The sequence below is a fragment of the Oncorhynchus mykiss genome, chromosome 8 (assembly GCF_013265735.2).
Source record: "Oncorhynchus mykiss isolate Arlee chromosome 8, USDA_OmykA_1.1, whole genome shotgun sequence".
NCBI lineage: Eukaryota > Metazoa > Chordata > Actinopteri > Salmoniformes > Salmonidae > Oncorhynchus > Oncorhynchus mykiss.
Genome location: NC_048572.1, coordinates 88,904,441 through 88,920,004, shown reverse-complemented (window position 1 = coordinate 88,920,004; position 15,564 = coordinate 88,904,441). Strand labels below are relative to the sequence as shown.

At 45.4% G+C, this 15,564-nt stretch overlaps 1 protein-coding gene across 9 annotated transcripts; it reads left to right on the top strand.

Moving 5' to 3' along the window:
* Positions 1-765: 765 nt before the first annotated feature.
* LOC110530884 (protein FAM111A) lies at positions 766-14,693 on the top strand. Of its 9 annotated transcripts, none has more exons than XM_036986695.1 (7): positions 766-969; positions 1,200-1,303; positions 3,027-3,114; positions 10,528-10,658; positions 10,752-10,826; positions 12,006-12,074; positions 12,374-14,693. In XM_036986695.1, exons 4-7 carry the CDS (start codon positions 10,611-10,613, stop codon positions 14,465-14,467), a joined length of 2,286 nt encoding a protein of 761 aa, XP_036842590.1. In that variant the 5' UTR covers positions 766-969; positions 1,200-1,303; positions 3,027-3,114; positions 10,528-10,610; the 3' UTR covers positions 14,468-14,693. The 9 variants fall into 9 exon arrangements, with proteins under 9 accessions (XP_036842590.1, XP_036842591.1, XP_036842594.1 ...); XM_036986699.1 differs by having other exon boundaries at positions 767-969; positions 12,015-12,074; XM_036986696.1 differs by lacking the exon at positions 3,027-3,114 and having other exon boundaries at positions 10,514-10,658.
* The last annotated feature ends 871 nt before the right edge of the window (positions 14,694-15,564 follow it).

The window sequence follows — 15,564 nt, the reverse complement described above, 5'->3', positions numbered from 1 at the left end:
ACCATGCTGGTTAAGTGTGCCTTGAATTCTAAATAAAATCACTGACAGTGTCACCCGTGTAACCGATGTGAAATGGCTAGCTAGTTAGCGGTGGTGCGCGCTAATAGCGTTTCAAGTTGTGACGTCAATCGCTCTGAGACCTTGAAGTAGTTGTTCCCCCTTTGCTCTGCAAGGGTCGCGGCTTTTGTGGAGCGATGGGTAACGATGCTTCGAGGATGGCTGTTGTCTATGTGTGCAGAGGGTCCCTGGTTCGAAAGTTAGACTGTAACACCAGCAAAGCACCCATCACCTCCATGAAAATGACCACATCTAAGTGTGCTCACTTGTCAGAATATTGTTGTTCAATGTCATATTCTTCCTGGGTGTGTATATTAGCAGATTTGATTCAGATTTCATGTTGCTAAAAATGGAGCCAGTTCCACAGTTCCACAGCCCTAACCAGAATAATTGCAAACCAACCCAGAAAGAGATCTGGGAAAGCCTGAGGATCAACGACATGAGCTGGCAGGCTTGTGGTGAGTTGGTTGCTAGTCAGGTCATGTGAGCTCTTTTACCTGGCTGAGTTCCAGCTGTTGGATACAACCGACATCATTTAATTTGAGCTCAAGGAACACCAAAAGAGAGAGTTGAAGATTTTGTGATTAAACAATATTTTATACACATTGTCTTTTTTTGGTCTGCAGAAAATTTGTAAGAAGTTGCTCAGTGGTGAGTCTTGAACAGGGCGATTTGATCAACCAATCGTGGTCCGTTATGGTGTGCATACCGGATACTTCCTCTATGGCGAGACTATTTAAACCACTGCCCGCGAAAAAATACACGAAGGATCGTCTTTCTGACGCCTTCTGAGAGGGTCTGCTGGTTTCATTTAATGTTATTCTGCCCAGGTCATCAACACAGCGTTTGATACTAGTTTATTCTGCTCACAGTTCGCGGGGACTGTCCTGTCGTTTTGGAAGAACTATCCGCGTAAGTATCCCGCTGTTATGATCTCTGAGTTATACGGGTTTGTTTTTAGGTCATGACTGTCGTGACATGCGTAAATCCAGAAATATGAATTATCAATAAAGGAAGCTATAGGTTTATACATGAATACATCGTTCAAGTATACACAGAGTTAGTATAAAGAAGACAGTTCTTTATCGAGCACCTTTTCATCGCAGCTGATCTGTCTCAAATGTTATCGCGCCATTTTCTAGGTCTATCAGGTGGCTGATATCCTGTTTTCTTCTCACGGTGACTGACAACTTCATGGACATTTAGATTTTGGTATCCTAAAACATATGATACGATTTTGAATCAGGTAAGACATGTATTAATGTTGATTCATGTAAACCATAGTTAAATCAAATGTTCAAGGAAAAATGTTCCGGACTGCAACCTACCTTTTTTTTTTATAAAGGTCGTTTTCTCAAATAATTTTGAGCTGTAGTTCGAATCAGAGTTCGACTCTTTGCTACATTATAGTGTGCACACCAGTCCAAATGAACCGAATAGTCCGAACTAAGGGGGTCGACGCACCAGAGTTCAGAAAACCGCACCAAACCAATATGAGAGTCAGAGTCAAGAAGGAAACCACTTTCATGAATCATAATATTTTTTTATTTAACATTTTATTTAACTAGGCAAGTCAGTTAAGAATAAATTCATATTTACAATGACGGCCTACACCGGCCAAACCCGGACGATGCTGGGCCAATTGTGCGCCGCACCATGGGACTCCAAATCACTGCCGGTTGTGATACAGCCTAGATTAGGGCGGGAAAGTACATTGCATGGAGGGTGCTATCAAAAACTCGAAATAATTAAGAGAATAAATCAGTCTCAATAATTCGAGAATAAAGTAGAAATATTCAGAATACATTTTTTTATAAAATTGAAAATAAAGTAGAAATAATATTTAGAGAATAAAGTCATTTTGGAGGGAGAAGGCTACAGCAGGATATTTTTCTCAGCCACAATCACATGACTACTGGGATCAGCATGGTACTGAATACATATTAGGAACTCATTCCATAACTGACTAGGGGAGGGTTTAGGAGGAGTGGTGATACTTGACTAGGGGAGGGTTTAGGAGGAGTGGTGATACTTGACTAGGGGAGGCTTTAGGAGGAGTGGTGATACTTGACTTGTGCAGGGTTGACACTTGACTAGTTAAGGAGTAAGGTCTGAGGAGGAATGATGTTCTTGAAATTAAATTTACACTTTATTATTTAAATAAGTTTAATTTAGACTTGTCTCAATATAATACAACTTTATTCTCAACATTCTGAGAATTTGAAGTGTTATTCATGCATTTAAAAAATATATATTTGTAAAAATCAAAAATCAACTTTGGGTACAAAAACAGTCCTACTCTGCTTCTTTCTCAATTTTCAGACAGAAATGGGGTGTGGCATAAGTGGTTCATCCATGTGTTTTTTCTGGTCATGCGCGCAGCAACCAATGTTGCTAGTTTGTTAGCTAAGCTAGCCACTGTAGCTAGTTTGTTAGCTAAGCTAGCCACTGTAGCTAGTTTGTTAGCTAAGCTAGCCACTGTAGCTAGTTTGTTAGCTAAGCTAGCCACTGTAGCTAGTTTGTTAGCTAAGCTAGCCACTGTAGCTAGCCAGTAACTCCTCCAGCACAGGATGTTGGTGGCACCTTAATTTGGGAGGACAGGCTCGTGGTATTGGCTGGAGCGGAATAGGTGGAATAGTATCAAACACATGGTTTCCTATTTGTTTGATGCCGTTCCATTCGCTCCTTTCCAGCCATTATTATGAGCCGTCCTCCCCTCAGCAGCCTCCACTGCCCTCCAGTACGTGTTGACGTAATTTTACAGGATTTGGTTTTTGGACGGAAGCTGTAGAGATCGGTAAGAAATGGCACTTCTGTAGCTAAATATCTTATTCAGCCATTTTGTTTTTAAACATTAAATGACCTGGTATGATGGGGTATTGATCAATTATACAGTTTAAAGCTGTTGTTTTTGCCCAAAGTCAACCTTTTTAAGTACATCATTCTTTTTTTCTTCTCTCTTCGCTTAGCCCTAATACTCTTCTGAAGTTGATTTACCGTTCTCCTAGCAGCAGGATATTATGCTGGCGGCACGATTGCAGATTTCTTCCCTTCAAAGTAAGAGTCCCGCTGCATAGACATGCTAAACTTTGGGAAATAAATTATCATTTGACGTATTTTATTGGTAATATTGTATTTATTGAACAGCCAGTTAACCCACTGTTCCTAGACCAGTTAACCCACTGTTCCTAGACCAGTTAACCCACTGTTCCTAGACCAGTTAACCCACTGTCCCTAGACCAGTTAACCCACTGTCCCTAGACCAGTTAACCCACTGTCCCTAGACCAGTTAACCCACTGTCCCTAGACCAGTTAACCCACTGTTCCTAGACCAGTTAACCCACTGTTCCTAGACCAGTTAACCCACTGTCCCTAGACCAGTTAACCCACTGTCCCTAGACCAGTTAACCCACTGTCCCTAGACCAGTTAACCCACTGTCCCTAGACCAGTTAACCCACTGTCCCTAGACCAGTTAACCCACTTTCCCTAGACCAGTTAACCCACTGTTCCTAGACCAGTTAACCCACTGTCCCTAGACCAGTTAACCCACTGTCCCTAGACCAGTTAACCCACTGTCCCTAGACCAGTTAACCCACTGTCCCTAGACCAGTTAACCCACTGTTCCTAGACCAGTTAACCCACTGTTCCTAGACCAGTTAACCCACTGTCCCTAGACCAGTTAACCCACTGTCCCTAGACCAGTTAACCCACTGTCCCTAGACCAGTTAACCCACTGTCCCTAGACCAGTTAACCCACTGTCCCTAGACCAGTTAACCCACTGTCCCTAGACCAGTTAACCCACTGTCCCTAGACCAGTTAACCCACTGTCCCTAGACCAGTTAACCCACTGTCCCTAGACCAGTTAACCCACTCTTCCTAGACCAGTTAACCCACTGTTCCTAGACCAGTTAACCCACTGTTCCTAGACCAGTTAACCCACTGTTCCTAGACCAGTTAACCCACTGTCCCTAGACCAGTTAACCCACTGTCCCTAGACCAGTTAACCCACTGTCCCTAGACCAGTTAACCCACTGTCCCTAGACCAGTTAACCCACTGTCCCTAGACCAGTTAACCCACTGTCCCTAGACCAGTTAACCCACTGTCCCTAGACCAGTTAACCCACTGTCCCTAGACCAGTTAACCCACTGTCCCTAGACCAGTTAACCCACTGTTCCTAGACCAGTTAACCCACTGTTCCTAGACCAGTTAACCCACTGTCCCTAGACCAGTTAACCCACTGTCCCTAGACCAGTTAACCCACTGTCCCTAGACCAGTTAACCCACTGTCCCTAGACCAGTTAACCCACTGTCCCTAGACCAGTTAACCCACTGTCCCTAGACCAGTTAACCCACTGTCCCTAGACCAGTTAACCCACTGTTCCTAGACCAGTTAACCCACTGTTCCTAGACCAGTTAACCCACTGTTTCTAGGCCAGTTAACCCACTGCTTCTAGACCAGTTAACCCACTGTTCCTAGACCAGGTTAACCCCACTGTTCCTAGACCAGTTAACCCACTGTTCCTAGACCAGTTAACCCCACTGTTCCTAGACCAGTTAACCCACTGTTCCTAGACCAGTTAACCCCACTGTTCCTAGACCAGTTAACCCCACTGTTCCTAGACCAGTTAACCCACTGTTCCTAGACCAGTTAACCCACTGTTCCTAGACCAGGTTAACCCCACTGTTCCTAGACCAGTTAACCCACTGTTCCTAGACCAGTTAACCCACTGTTCCTAGACCAGTTAACCCACTGTTCCTAGACCAGTTAACCCCACTGTTCCTAGGCCGTCATTGAAAATAAGAATTTGTTCTTAACTGACTTACCGAGTTAAATAAAGAAATAAACATGTATACCAGCATTTCTTTAAAACAATGTACACAAATACTGGTCTGTTGAAAGCTGTTGTGTAGGTTCTCTCTCCAACCCTGTTCCTGGAGCGCTCCCGCCCTGTAGGTTCTCTCCAACCCTGTTCCTGGGGCGCTCCCGCCCTGTAGGTTCTCTCTCCAACCCTGTTCCTGGAGCGCTACCGTCCTGTAGGTTCTCTCTCCAACCCTGTTCCTGGAGCGCTACCGTCCTGTAGGTTCTCTCTCCAACCCTGTTCCTGGAGCGCTACCGTCCTGTAGGTTCTCTCTCCAACCCTGTTCCTGGAGAGCTACCGTCCTGTAGGTTCTCTCTCCAACCCTGTTCCTGGAGCGCTACCGTCCTGTAGGTTCTCTCTCCAACCCTGTTCCTGGAGAGCTCCCGTCCTGTAGGTTCTCTCTCCAACCCTGTTCCTGGAGAGCTACCGTCCTGTAGGTTCTCTCCAACCCTGTTCCTAGAGCGCTACCGCCCTGTAGGTTCTCTCCAACCCTGTTCCTAGAGCGCTCCCGCCCTGTAGGTTCTCTCCAACCCTGTTCCTAGAGCGCTCCCGCCCTGTAGGTTCTCTCCAACCCTGTTCCTAGAGCGCTACCGCCCTGTAGGTTCTCTCCAACCCTGTTCCTAGAGCGCTACCGCCCTGTAGGTTCTCTCCAACCCTGTTCCTAGAGCGCTCCCGCCCTGTAGGTTCTCTCCAACCCTGTTCCTAGAGCGCTCCCGCCCTGTAGGTTCTCTCCAACCCTGTTCCTGGAGCGCTCCCGCCCTGTAGGTTCTCTCCAACCCTGTTCCTGGAGCACTCCCGCCCTGTAGGTTCTCTCCAACCCTGTTCCTAGAGCGCTCCCGCCCTGTAGGTTCTCTCCAACCCTGTTCCTAGAGCGCTCCCGCCCTGTAGGTTCTCTCCAACCCTGTTCCTGGAGCACTCCCGCCCTGTAGGTTCTTTCCAACCCTGTTCCTAGAGCGCTCCCGCCCTGTAGGTTCTCTCCAACCCTGTTCCTGGAGCGCTCCCGCCCTGTAGGTTCTCTCCAACCCTGTTCCTAGAGCGCTCCCGCCCTGTAGGTTCTCTCCAACCCTGTTCCTAGAGCGCTCCCGCCCTGTAGGTTCTCTCCAACCCTGTTCCTAGAGCGCTCCCGCCCTGTAGGTTCTCTCCAACCCTGTTCCTAGAGCGCTCCCGCCCTGTAGGTTCTCTCCAACCCTGTTCCTAGAGCGCTCCCGCCCTGTAGGTTCTCTCCAACCCTGTTCCTAGAGCGCTCCCGCCCTGTAGGTTCTCTCCAAACCTGTTCCTAGAGCGCTCCCGCCCTGGAGGTTCTCTCCAACCCTGTTCCTAGAGCGCTCCCGCCCTGGAGGTTCTCTCCAACCCTGTTCCTAGAGCGCTCCCGCGCTGTAGGTTCTCTCCAACCCTGTTCCTAGAGCGCTCCCATCCTGTAGGTCTTTGCTCCAACCCTGTTCCTAGAGCGCTCCCATCCTGTAGGTTTTTGCTCCAACCCTGTTCCTGGAGAGCTACCACCCTGTAGGTTCTCTCTCCAACCCTGTTCCTGGAGAGCTACCACCCTGTAGGTTTTCGCTCCAACCCTGTTCCTGGAGAGCTACCACCATGTAGGTTTTCGCTCCAACCCTAATCTAACGTACCTGATTCTAATAATTAGCTGGTTGATAAGCTGAATCAGGCTAGTTTGCACCTGGGGATTGAGTGAACATACAGGACGGGAGCGCTTCAGGAACAGGGTTGGAGAGAACCTACAGGACGGTAGCGCTCCAGGAACAGGGTTGGAGAGAGAACCTACAGGACGGTAGCGCTCCAGGAACAGGGTTGGAGAGAGAACCTACAGGACGGGAGCGCTCCAGGAACAGGGTTGGAGAGAGAACCTACAGGACGGTAGCGCTCCAGGAACAGGGTTGGAGAGAGAACCTACAGGACGGTAGCGCTCCAGGAACAGGGTTGGAGAGAGAACCTACAGGACGGGAGCGCTCCAGGAACAGGGTTGGAGAGAGAACCTACAGGACGGTAGCGCTCCAGGAACAGGGTTGGAGAGAGAACCTACAGGACGGTAGCGCTCCAGGAACAGGGTTGGAGAGAGAACCTACAGGACGGTAGCGCTCCAGGAACAGGGTTGGAGAGAGAACCTACAGGACGGTAGCGCTCCAGGAACAGGGTTGGAGAGAGAACCTACAGGACGGTAGCGCTCCAGGAACAGGGTTGGAGAGAGAACCTACAGGACGGTAGCGCTCCAGGAACAGGGTTGGAGAGAGAACCTACAGGACGGTAGCGCTCCAGGAACAGGGTTGGAGAGAGAACCTACAGGACGGTAGCGCTCCAGGAACAGGGTTGGAGAGAGAACCTACAGGACGGTAGCGCTCCAGGAACAGGGTTGGAGAGAGAACCTACAGGGCGGGAGCGCTCCAGGAACAGGGTTGGAGAGAGAACCTACAGGACGGTAGCGCTCCAGGAACAGGGTTGGAGAGAGAACCTACAGGACGGTAGCGCTCCAGGAACAGGGTTGGAGAGAGAACCTACAGGACGGTAGCGCTCCAGGAACAGGGTTGGAGAGAGAACCTACAGGACGGTAGCGCTCCAGGAACAGGGTTGGAGAGAGAACCTACAGGACGGTAGCGCTCCAGGAACAGGGTTGGAGAGAGAACCTACAGGACGGTAGCGCTCCAGGAACAGGGTTGGAGAGAGAACCTACAGGACGGTAGCGCTCCAGGAACAGGGTTGGAGAGAGAACCTACAGGACGGTAGCGCTCCAGGAACAGGGTTGGAGAGAGAACCTACAGGACGGTAGCGCTCCAGGAACAGGGTTGGAGCGCCCTGGTGTACATTTAAAGAAATACACTATAACAAATGTATGTTATTGGAATGACTTAATAGAATCTGCAAAACTTTAAAAGTTTCTCTATTGTGCTGGGCAACAGGTTGAATACAGAGGACTGGTGACTCACTCCATTCACTGCAATACATAGTATATGAGATACTTATTGGCTTGTAGAGAAAAAACGTATACTTCCGGTCTTATGAACTAGGGTGGAAAATACAGGGCTATTAAACAAATACGGATAGTTTTTGGAGGGGGACTGTGGTACATATCCAGCAACACAGCTTTAAATGAAAGGCAAAAGGCAAACTTTCAAATATATATATTTTTCTAAATGACCATCTAATTTATTTACAAGTTAAATGTCATGAATATTAACCAGGTTATTGGGACACAGTATAATCAGTCTTTAACGAACAGCGATGGAGAAAATGATTTACAAGTTGTAGGCCGATATGTGCTGCTTGTCTATCAAGGTTAGCAGTAAAAGCATAGGACTATCACCTAGTTGTCAAAAAGTTTATTTACAAACTAGATTATCAAGGTCAGCAGAGGCAAGGCTATCAGCGCGCAGAGGCAAGGCTATCAGCGCGCAGAGGCAAGGCTATCAGCGCGCAGAGGCAAGGCTATCAGCGCGCAGAGGCAAGGCTATCAGCGCGCAGAGGCAAGGCTATCAGCGCGCAGAGGTGTTGCTTTTCTGTCAAGGTTAGAGTATACTGTAAAGTCTTATTACCTAGTTTTCTAAACCAATAACGACAAGATTGAAATATAATACAGAGACGTGATGATTATCAAGGTCAGCAACGGTATTTTCTGTCGTTTTTTTAAATGTTATTTTCTCTAACTCGTATGAAACGCTTCAGTGTAAAACCTACCGTAACGCTTCAGTGTAAAACGTACCGTAACGCACCGTGTGCAGGGTATGAGGTAATAACATGGCTATATATACAGGGTACCAGTACTGAGTCGATGTGCAGGGTACGAGGTAATAACATGGCTATATATACAGGGTACCAGTACTGAGTCGATGTACAGGGTATGAGGTAATAACATGGCTATATATACAGGGTACCAGTACTGAGTCGATGTACGGGGTATGAGGTAATAACATGGCTATATATACAGGGTACCAGTACTGAGTCGATGTGCAGGGTATGAGGTAATAACATGGCTATATGTACAGGGTATGAGGTAATAACATGGCTATATATACAGGGTATGAGGTAATAACATGGCTATATATACAGGGTATGAGGTAATAACATGGCTATATATACAGGGTATGAGGTAATAACATGGCTATATATACAGGGTATGAGGTAATAACATGGCTACATATACAGGGTACCAGTACTGAGTCGATGTGCAGGGGTACGAGGTAATAACATGGCTATATATACAGGGTACCAGTACTGAGTCGATGTGCAGGGGTACGAGGTAATAACATGGCTATATATACAGGGTACCAGTACTGAGTCGATGTGCAGGGTACGAGGTAATAACATGGCTACATATACAGGGTACCAGTACTGAGTCGATGTGCAGGGGTATGAGGTAATAACATGGCTATATATACAGGGTACCAGTACTGAGTCGATGTGCAGGGTATGAGGTAATAACATGGCTATATATACAGGGTACCAGTACTGAGTCGATGTGCAGGGTATGAGGTAATAACATGGCTACATATACAGGGTACCAGTACTGAGTCGATGTGCAGGGGTATGAGGTAATAACATGGCTATATATACAGGGTACCAGTACTGAGTCGATGTGCAGGGTATGAGGTAATAACATGGCTATATATACAGGGTACCAGTACTGAGTCGATGTGCAGGGTATGAGGTAATAACATGGCTACATATACAGGGTACCAGTACTGAGTCGATGTGCAGGGTACCAGGTAATAACATGGCTATATATACAGGCTACCAGTACTGAGTCGATGTGCAGGGTATGAGGTAATAACATGGCAATATATACAGGGTACCAGTACTGAGTCGATGTGCAGGGTACGAGGTAATAACATGGCTATATATACAGGGTACCAGTACTGAGTCGATGTGCAGGGTACGAGGTAATAACATGGCTATATATACAGGGTACCAGTACTGAGTCGATGTGCAGGGTACGAGGTAATAACATGGCTATATATACAGGGTACCAGTACTGAGTCGATGTGCAGGGTATGAGGTAATAACATGGCTACATATACAGGGTACCAGTACTGAGTCGATGTGCAGGGTACCAGGTAATAACATGGCTATATATACAGGCTACCAGTACTGAGTCGATGTGCAGGGTATGAGGTAATAACATGGCAATATATACAGGGTACCAGTACTGAGTCGATGTGCAGGGTACGAGGTAATAACATGGCTACATATACAGGGTACCAGGTAATAACATGGCTAAAAATACAGGGTACCAGGTAATAACATGGCAATATATACAGGGTACCAGTACTGAGTCGATGTGCAGGGTACGAGGTAATAACATGGCTACATATACAGGGTACCAGGTAATAACATGGCTATATATACAGGGTACCAGTACTGAGTCGATGTGCAGGAGTGCGAGGTAATTGAGGTAGAAATGTGAATGTATGTATGGATAAAGTGACAAGACAACAGGATAATAAAAATTGTAGTTTTCATAATTGGTCCTAAATATTTTTTAAATCTCATAAATAACTTATGGCCTTTTATTGCTGGCACAATATAATTTTAATCACTGTCCAATTTTATCTTATTATTCAACTAATTATTACAATGTGTTGAAATGCAAGCTTTTATTTTGAAGGTTTCCTCATTACCATACGGAAGTGGCATCTTTGATTGTGCTGCTGGCAGAATTGAACTGTGCTGTTGCCTGAACATAAAACCATGGGAGATCTAGGGCAGAAACAACAGAAACTGGACCCATTTTTGAAGGTATTTTGAAAGGAGTTCTACCAAACCAGCGTTCTACAACTTGAGTCCCCCCCAGAACCTACAAAATGTGATGGTGTTTTTTCTAAATTACAGAAGATTACTAGTCCAAGTAACACTTCAAACAACCAACAACAAACTCCTGACCAATCTCCAGGAGCTGATGCCAAGGTGACACACACACACTCTGTCATGTTACTTAGTTTTCTTAGTCTTAATCTTAGTTTTATTTTATTAGTGTGACTTGCTTCAGCAGTTACACTTTAAATATTGTACAACTTATTTCTGACTCTTCTTTGGAAAGCAATTTTTTTTTGTATACTGTGTCGTGGAAATCCTTACACAGTCAATCTTTAAATAAACCATTGTTTATTGTCAGCGTGCTAGTACACATGTCGATCAGGAGCTCTGCCTCATAAGGCCCAGCAGTTGTCTTATACACGGCTATACACAGACAAGTTTTATATTTGCATGATTTAGCATAATTAATGAATCATTACCGTTTTGTTCTATTCGTGTGACGGACCAAGGCCGGTTCGTAACACGTGACACCTTACGAGGCTCCTCCTCTCTAAGCTGAAACCTTGAAACTGAGATATCTTTTGTTTGTTCTCCAAACAAAATCTGGTTGTACTGCCAAACTGCAGCTACTGATAGTGAGGATTTGTACAGTCAGCCACTTGCATGAACACAGAAATTGGTTACTAGAACAGCACATGAATAGAAGACAGAAATTAGTTAAAAGAAAAGTACAAACAATTAAATTCCCTTAGCACTGACAAATCATCAACATGTGTAGTTAACTAGTGATTATGAAGGATTGATTGTTTTTTATAAGGTAAGTTTAATGCTAGCTAGCAACTTACCTTGGCTTACTGCATTCGAGTAACAGGCAGTCTCCTTGTGGAGTGCAACAAGAGGCAGGTCGTTATTGCGTTGTACTAGTTAACTGTAAGGTTGCAAGATTGGATCCCCCGAGCTGACAAGATGAAAATCTGTCTTTCTGCCCCTGAACAAGGCAGTTAACCCACTGTTCCTAGGCCGTCATTGAAAACAATAATGTGTTCTTAACTGACTTGCCTAGTTAAATAAATATTAAATAAAGGTGTAAAAAAAAAAAAAATCAGTGTCCAAAGATACCGATTTCCGATTGTTATGAAAACTTGAAATCGGCCATTCCATTAATCGGTCGACCTCTAATACTAGCCCCAATTTTTCAACATTAGCCTCTAACAATTTAAACTTCAGAAATGATTCCACTAACATACAAAGACAGCTGAAGCAAGTCACACAATTTGTTTGGGTGAAAAAGACAATTTTCTTGTAATTGTAGTTGATGTATATGTTGTAACTCATCAGGGTAAATCCTTCTGCAACCAGCCAGGAACATCTCGCCAATCTCAGGATCCTCATTTCAAGGTTAGACATGCATTCATCTGCCTGTATTTGCTTTAGTTGGTACTGTTTAGCTTTTCCAATTTATTTGCCTGTTCATTAATAATAGTAAATTATGAGTTATTTTTAATATAGTCTTCTATTTTACAAGCTGATGTAGTGGAGGTGAGGCGGAGTCACTCTCTTCCTGCGTCTTAAACTCGGTGTCACTCTTGGACCAAGGGGGAATTTCCTCTTGGCCTTATGGTTGACATTGGTTTCCTGAGAGGGAGACTGTGGTTCTAATCCCCTGAGCCTTAACACTTACATCTCTTCTGTCACAGAAAGAAGCACATGATGAAAGCCATTCCTTCCGATACCGCTTCAAATTCAAACAATACAGTGTTACATGCCATACTCATGGAACGGTCCTGGGTGCACTGCGAACAAGTGAGATGTTCGAGAATACGACAAAGAAAAAACAGGGGATGGAAATTGTCATCCAAAGAGAGAAAGAGCCACGGGCAGCTGTCAGTACACATTTCCCCTGCCATTTAATTGATAACAATGAGCTACTGACAGTCAGCTTCATCAGGGTTCTAAATGGTAGTTCTTCAGATACCCGGGGCCTTTACAAACAGAGTAACCCACCAAAAATACGACCTGACAAGTTGATGACTTTCTGTGTTGAAACTGAGGGTGGAAAAGGTATTAAAACGAAAGTAATGAAAAACCCAGCGCTAAGGAAGAATGTAAAGTATGTTTGTGTGTACGCATACAAAGGGGAAAAGGTGAAGCAAGCCTTGAGGAGAGATGGGCGATTTGATAAAACCGTCTTTAAAACACGCTGTGTTCTTTCTGAGCCAGAGACCGGTGTCGACACAGAGATGTCCCAGCTTGTTGATGGTCTTGATGGGAAAAGTCGTAAAGGTGAAATGTTGATTGTGAAGGTTAAACGTATCGGTCGTGTATCTCAGCCACAGCCAGATAGTCTTGAGGATTGGGACAACACACCAACTGAAGAGCTGTCCGTCCCCTCTGGTGTAACATCGGAAGCAGCTCTCTCTCCTCAGAGTCCTACCACAACAGACACAGTTAAAACACAGTTGCAGTCAAAAGAGGCAGGAAAAGATGGTAGTTCTCTGGTAGTGAAGCAAAAGATTCCAAACTCTAAAGAGATCCTAAGCATCCTGCGTTCCCAATATGCAGGTTTGGTAGATCACTTGAAAGAGAGAGAGAATTTGAAAAAGCCTTCAGATGTGCAACAATTCTTGAGAGTAGAGTTTGGAAAGAAAACACAGAGCTTCCAAGAGGTGAAGAAAGTGAAGAGACTAATAGAGCTGAGTGCTTCTGTTTGTCAGGTGAGAATTGAAGGGAATGCAAAAGGAACTGGCTTCCTTCTGTTTGAAAAGTTCATCCTTACAAACGCCCATGTTGTCCATCAAATCTATGAGCCGATAACTAACAAGCTGCAACAATCGGTAACAGTCACGTTTGACTTTGAAGACCTGGATGAGAGAACGCAGCAGATACCAGTGCAAAGTGAGGTTGTAGCCTATGGAAAAGTTGATTCTGGGAATCTTGACTTTGCTTTGCTGGAGCTTAGCTCAGATCCTGACATCACTTTGCCTTCAAGCTTGCTTGACATCTTCAGCTTTCCGTCTCTAGAGGGTGGAATCTGCATCGTCGGCCACCCCGAGGGCGGGGTGAAAAAGACAGACCCCTGCTTTATCATTCAATATGGAGATCGTAAACAAGCTGTAGAAAAACATGTAACAGAAAATGAGGAATTCTTATATGTTATAAACAACAGATATTTTGAGGAGAAATGGGACATCGACACACGTCTACCGAGGGACACAGAAAAGATTACCTATGACACCTGTTTCTTCCACGGTGCCTCTGGCTCTCCAGTCTTCAATGAGTACTGCCAGCTGATCGCTATGCATACAGCAGGCTACTCCTACCAGGGTAAAAGAGGGAAAACCCAGAGTGTCATAGAGTATGCCATTCCCCTGTCAGGCATACTTGAGGAGATCATCATTCAAGCGGTGCGTAGGAAAAGAGTTGATGTGCTACAGGAATTCCTGAGCCAGAGGAGTATGAAATTAGACGTAGTGATGGAAAGAGTCGAGGCACAGTCTGATAATGCCAGCCTGGTCAAGGCATTTCAGGAGAAGCTGCCGTTTAACAGTAACTCTTCGGCTACAGATCAGAGAACCTTCCACCAGTTCCTCTTTGATAAAGCCACAGGGGTCGAAGCCACAGGGGTCGAAGCCACAGGGGTCGACGCCACAGGGGTCGAAGCCACAGGGGTCGAAGCCACAGGGGTCGAAGCCACAGGGGTCGAAGCCACAGGGGTCGAAGCCACAGGGGTCGAAGCCATGGAGGTGGATGATGACCAGTGGTGGAAAAAGTGCCCAGTTGTCTTGACTTGAGTAAAGATACCTTTTAATAGAAAGTGACTCCAGTGAAAGTGGGAGTCGCCCAGTAAAATACTTCTTAAGTAAAAGTCCAAAAGTATTTAGTTTAAAATAGCCTTAAATATCAAAAGTAAATAATTTCAAATTCCTTACGGTTAAGCAAAGCAGACGGCACCATTTTCTTGTTTTGAAAATGTATGGATCGCCAGGGGCACACTCAGACAACATTAAAACACTAAAAGGGATGGCCAGGGATGTCCTCTGTTTAGTGAGTCCTCCAGATCAGAGACTAGTAGGGATGACCAGGGATGTCCTCTGTTTAGTGAGTCCTCCAGATCAGAGGCAGTAGGGATGAACAGGGATGTTCTCTGTTTAGTGAGTCCTCCAGATCAGAGCTAGTAGGGATGACCAGGGATGTTCTCTGTTTAGTGAATCCTCCAGATCAGAGGCAGTAGGGATGACCAGGGATGTTCTCTGTTTAGTGAGTCCTCCAGATCAGAGCTAGTAGGGATGACCAGGGATGTTCTCTGTTTAGTGAGTCCTCCAGATCAGAGGCAGTAGGGATGACCAGGGATGTTCTCTGTTTAGTGAGTCCTCCAGATCAGAGGAAGTAGGGATGACCAGGGATGTTCTCTGTTTAGTGAGTCCTCCAGATCAGAGGAAGTAGGGATGACCAGGGATGTTCTCTGTTTAGTGAGTCCTCCAGATCAGAGCTAGTAGGGATGACCAGGGATGTTCTCTGTTTAGTGAGTCCTCCAGATCAGAGCTAGTAGGGATGACCAGGGATGTTCTCTGTTTAGTGAGTCCTCCAGATCAGAGCTAGTAGGGATGACCAGGGATGTTCTCTGTTTAGTGAGTCCTCCAGATCAGAGGAAGTAGGGATGACCAGGGATGTTCTCCTGAACATCTTCCTGTCCTGCTAAGCATTCAAAATGTAACATACGTTTTGGTGTCAAGGAAAATGTACTGAGTAAAAATCATTTTATAATATAATTTTCTTTAGGAAAGTAGTAAAAGCTGTCAAATATAAATAGTCAAGTAAGCTACAGGTATCCCAGAAAACTACTTAAGTAGTACTGTAAAGTATTTTTTACTAAAGTACTTTACACCAC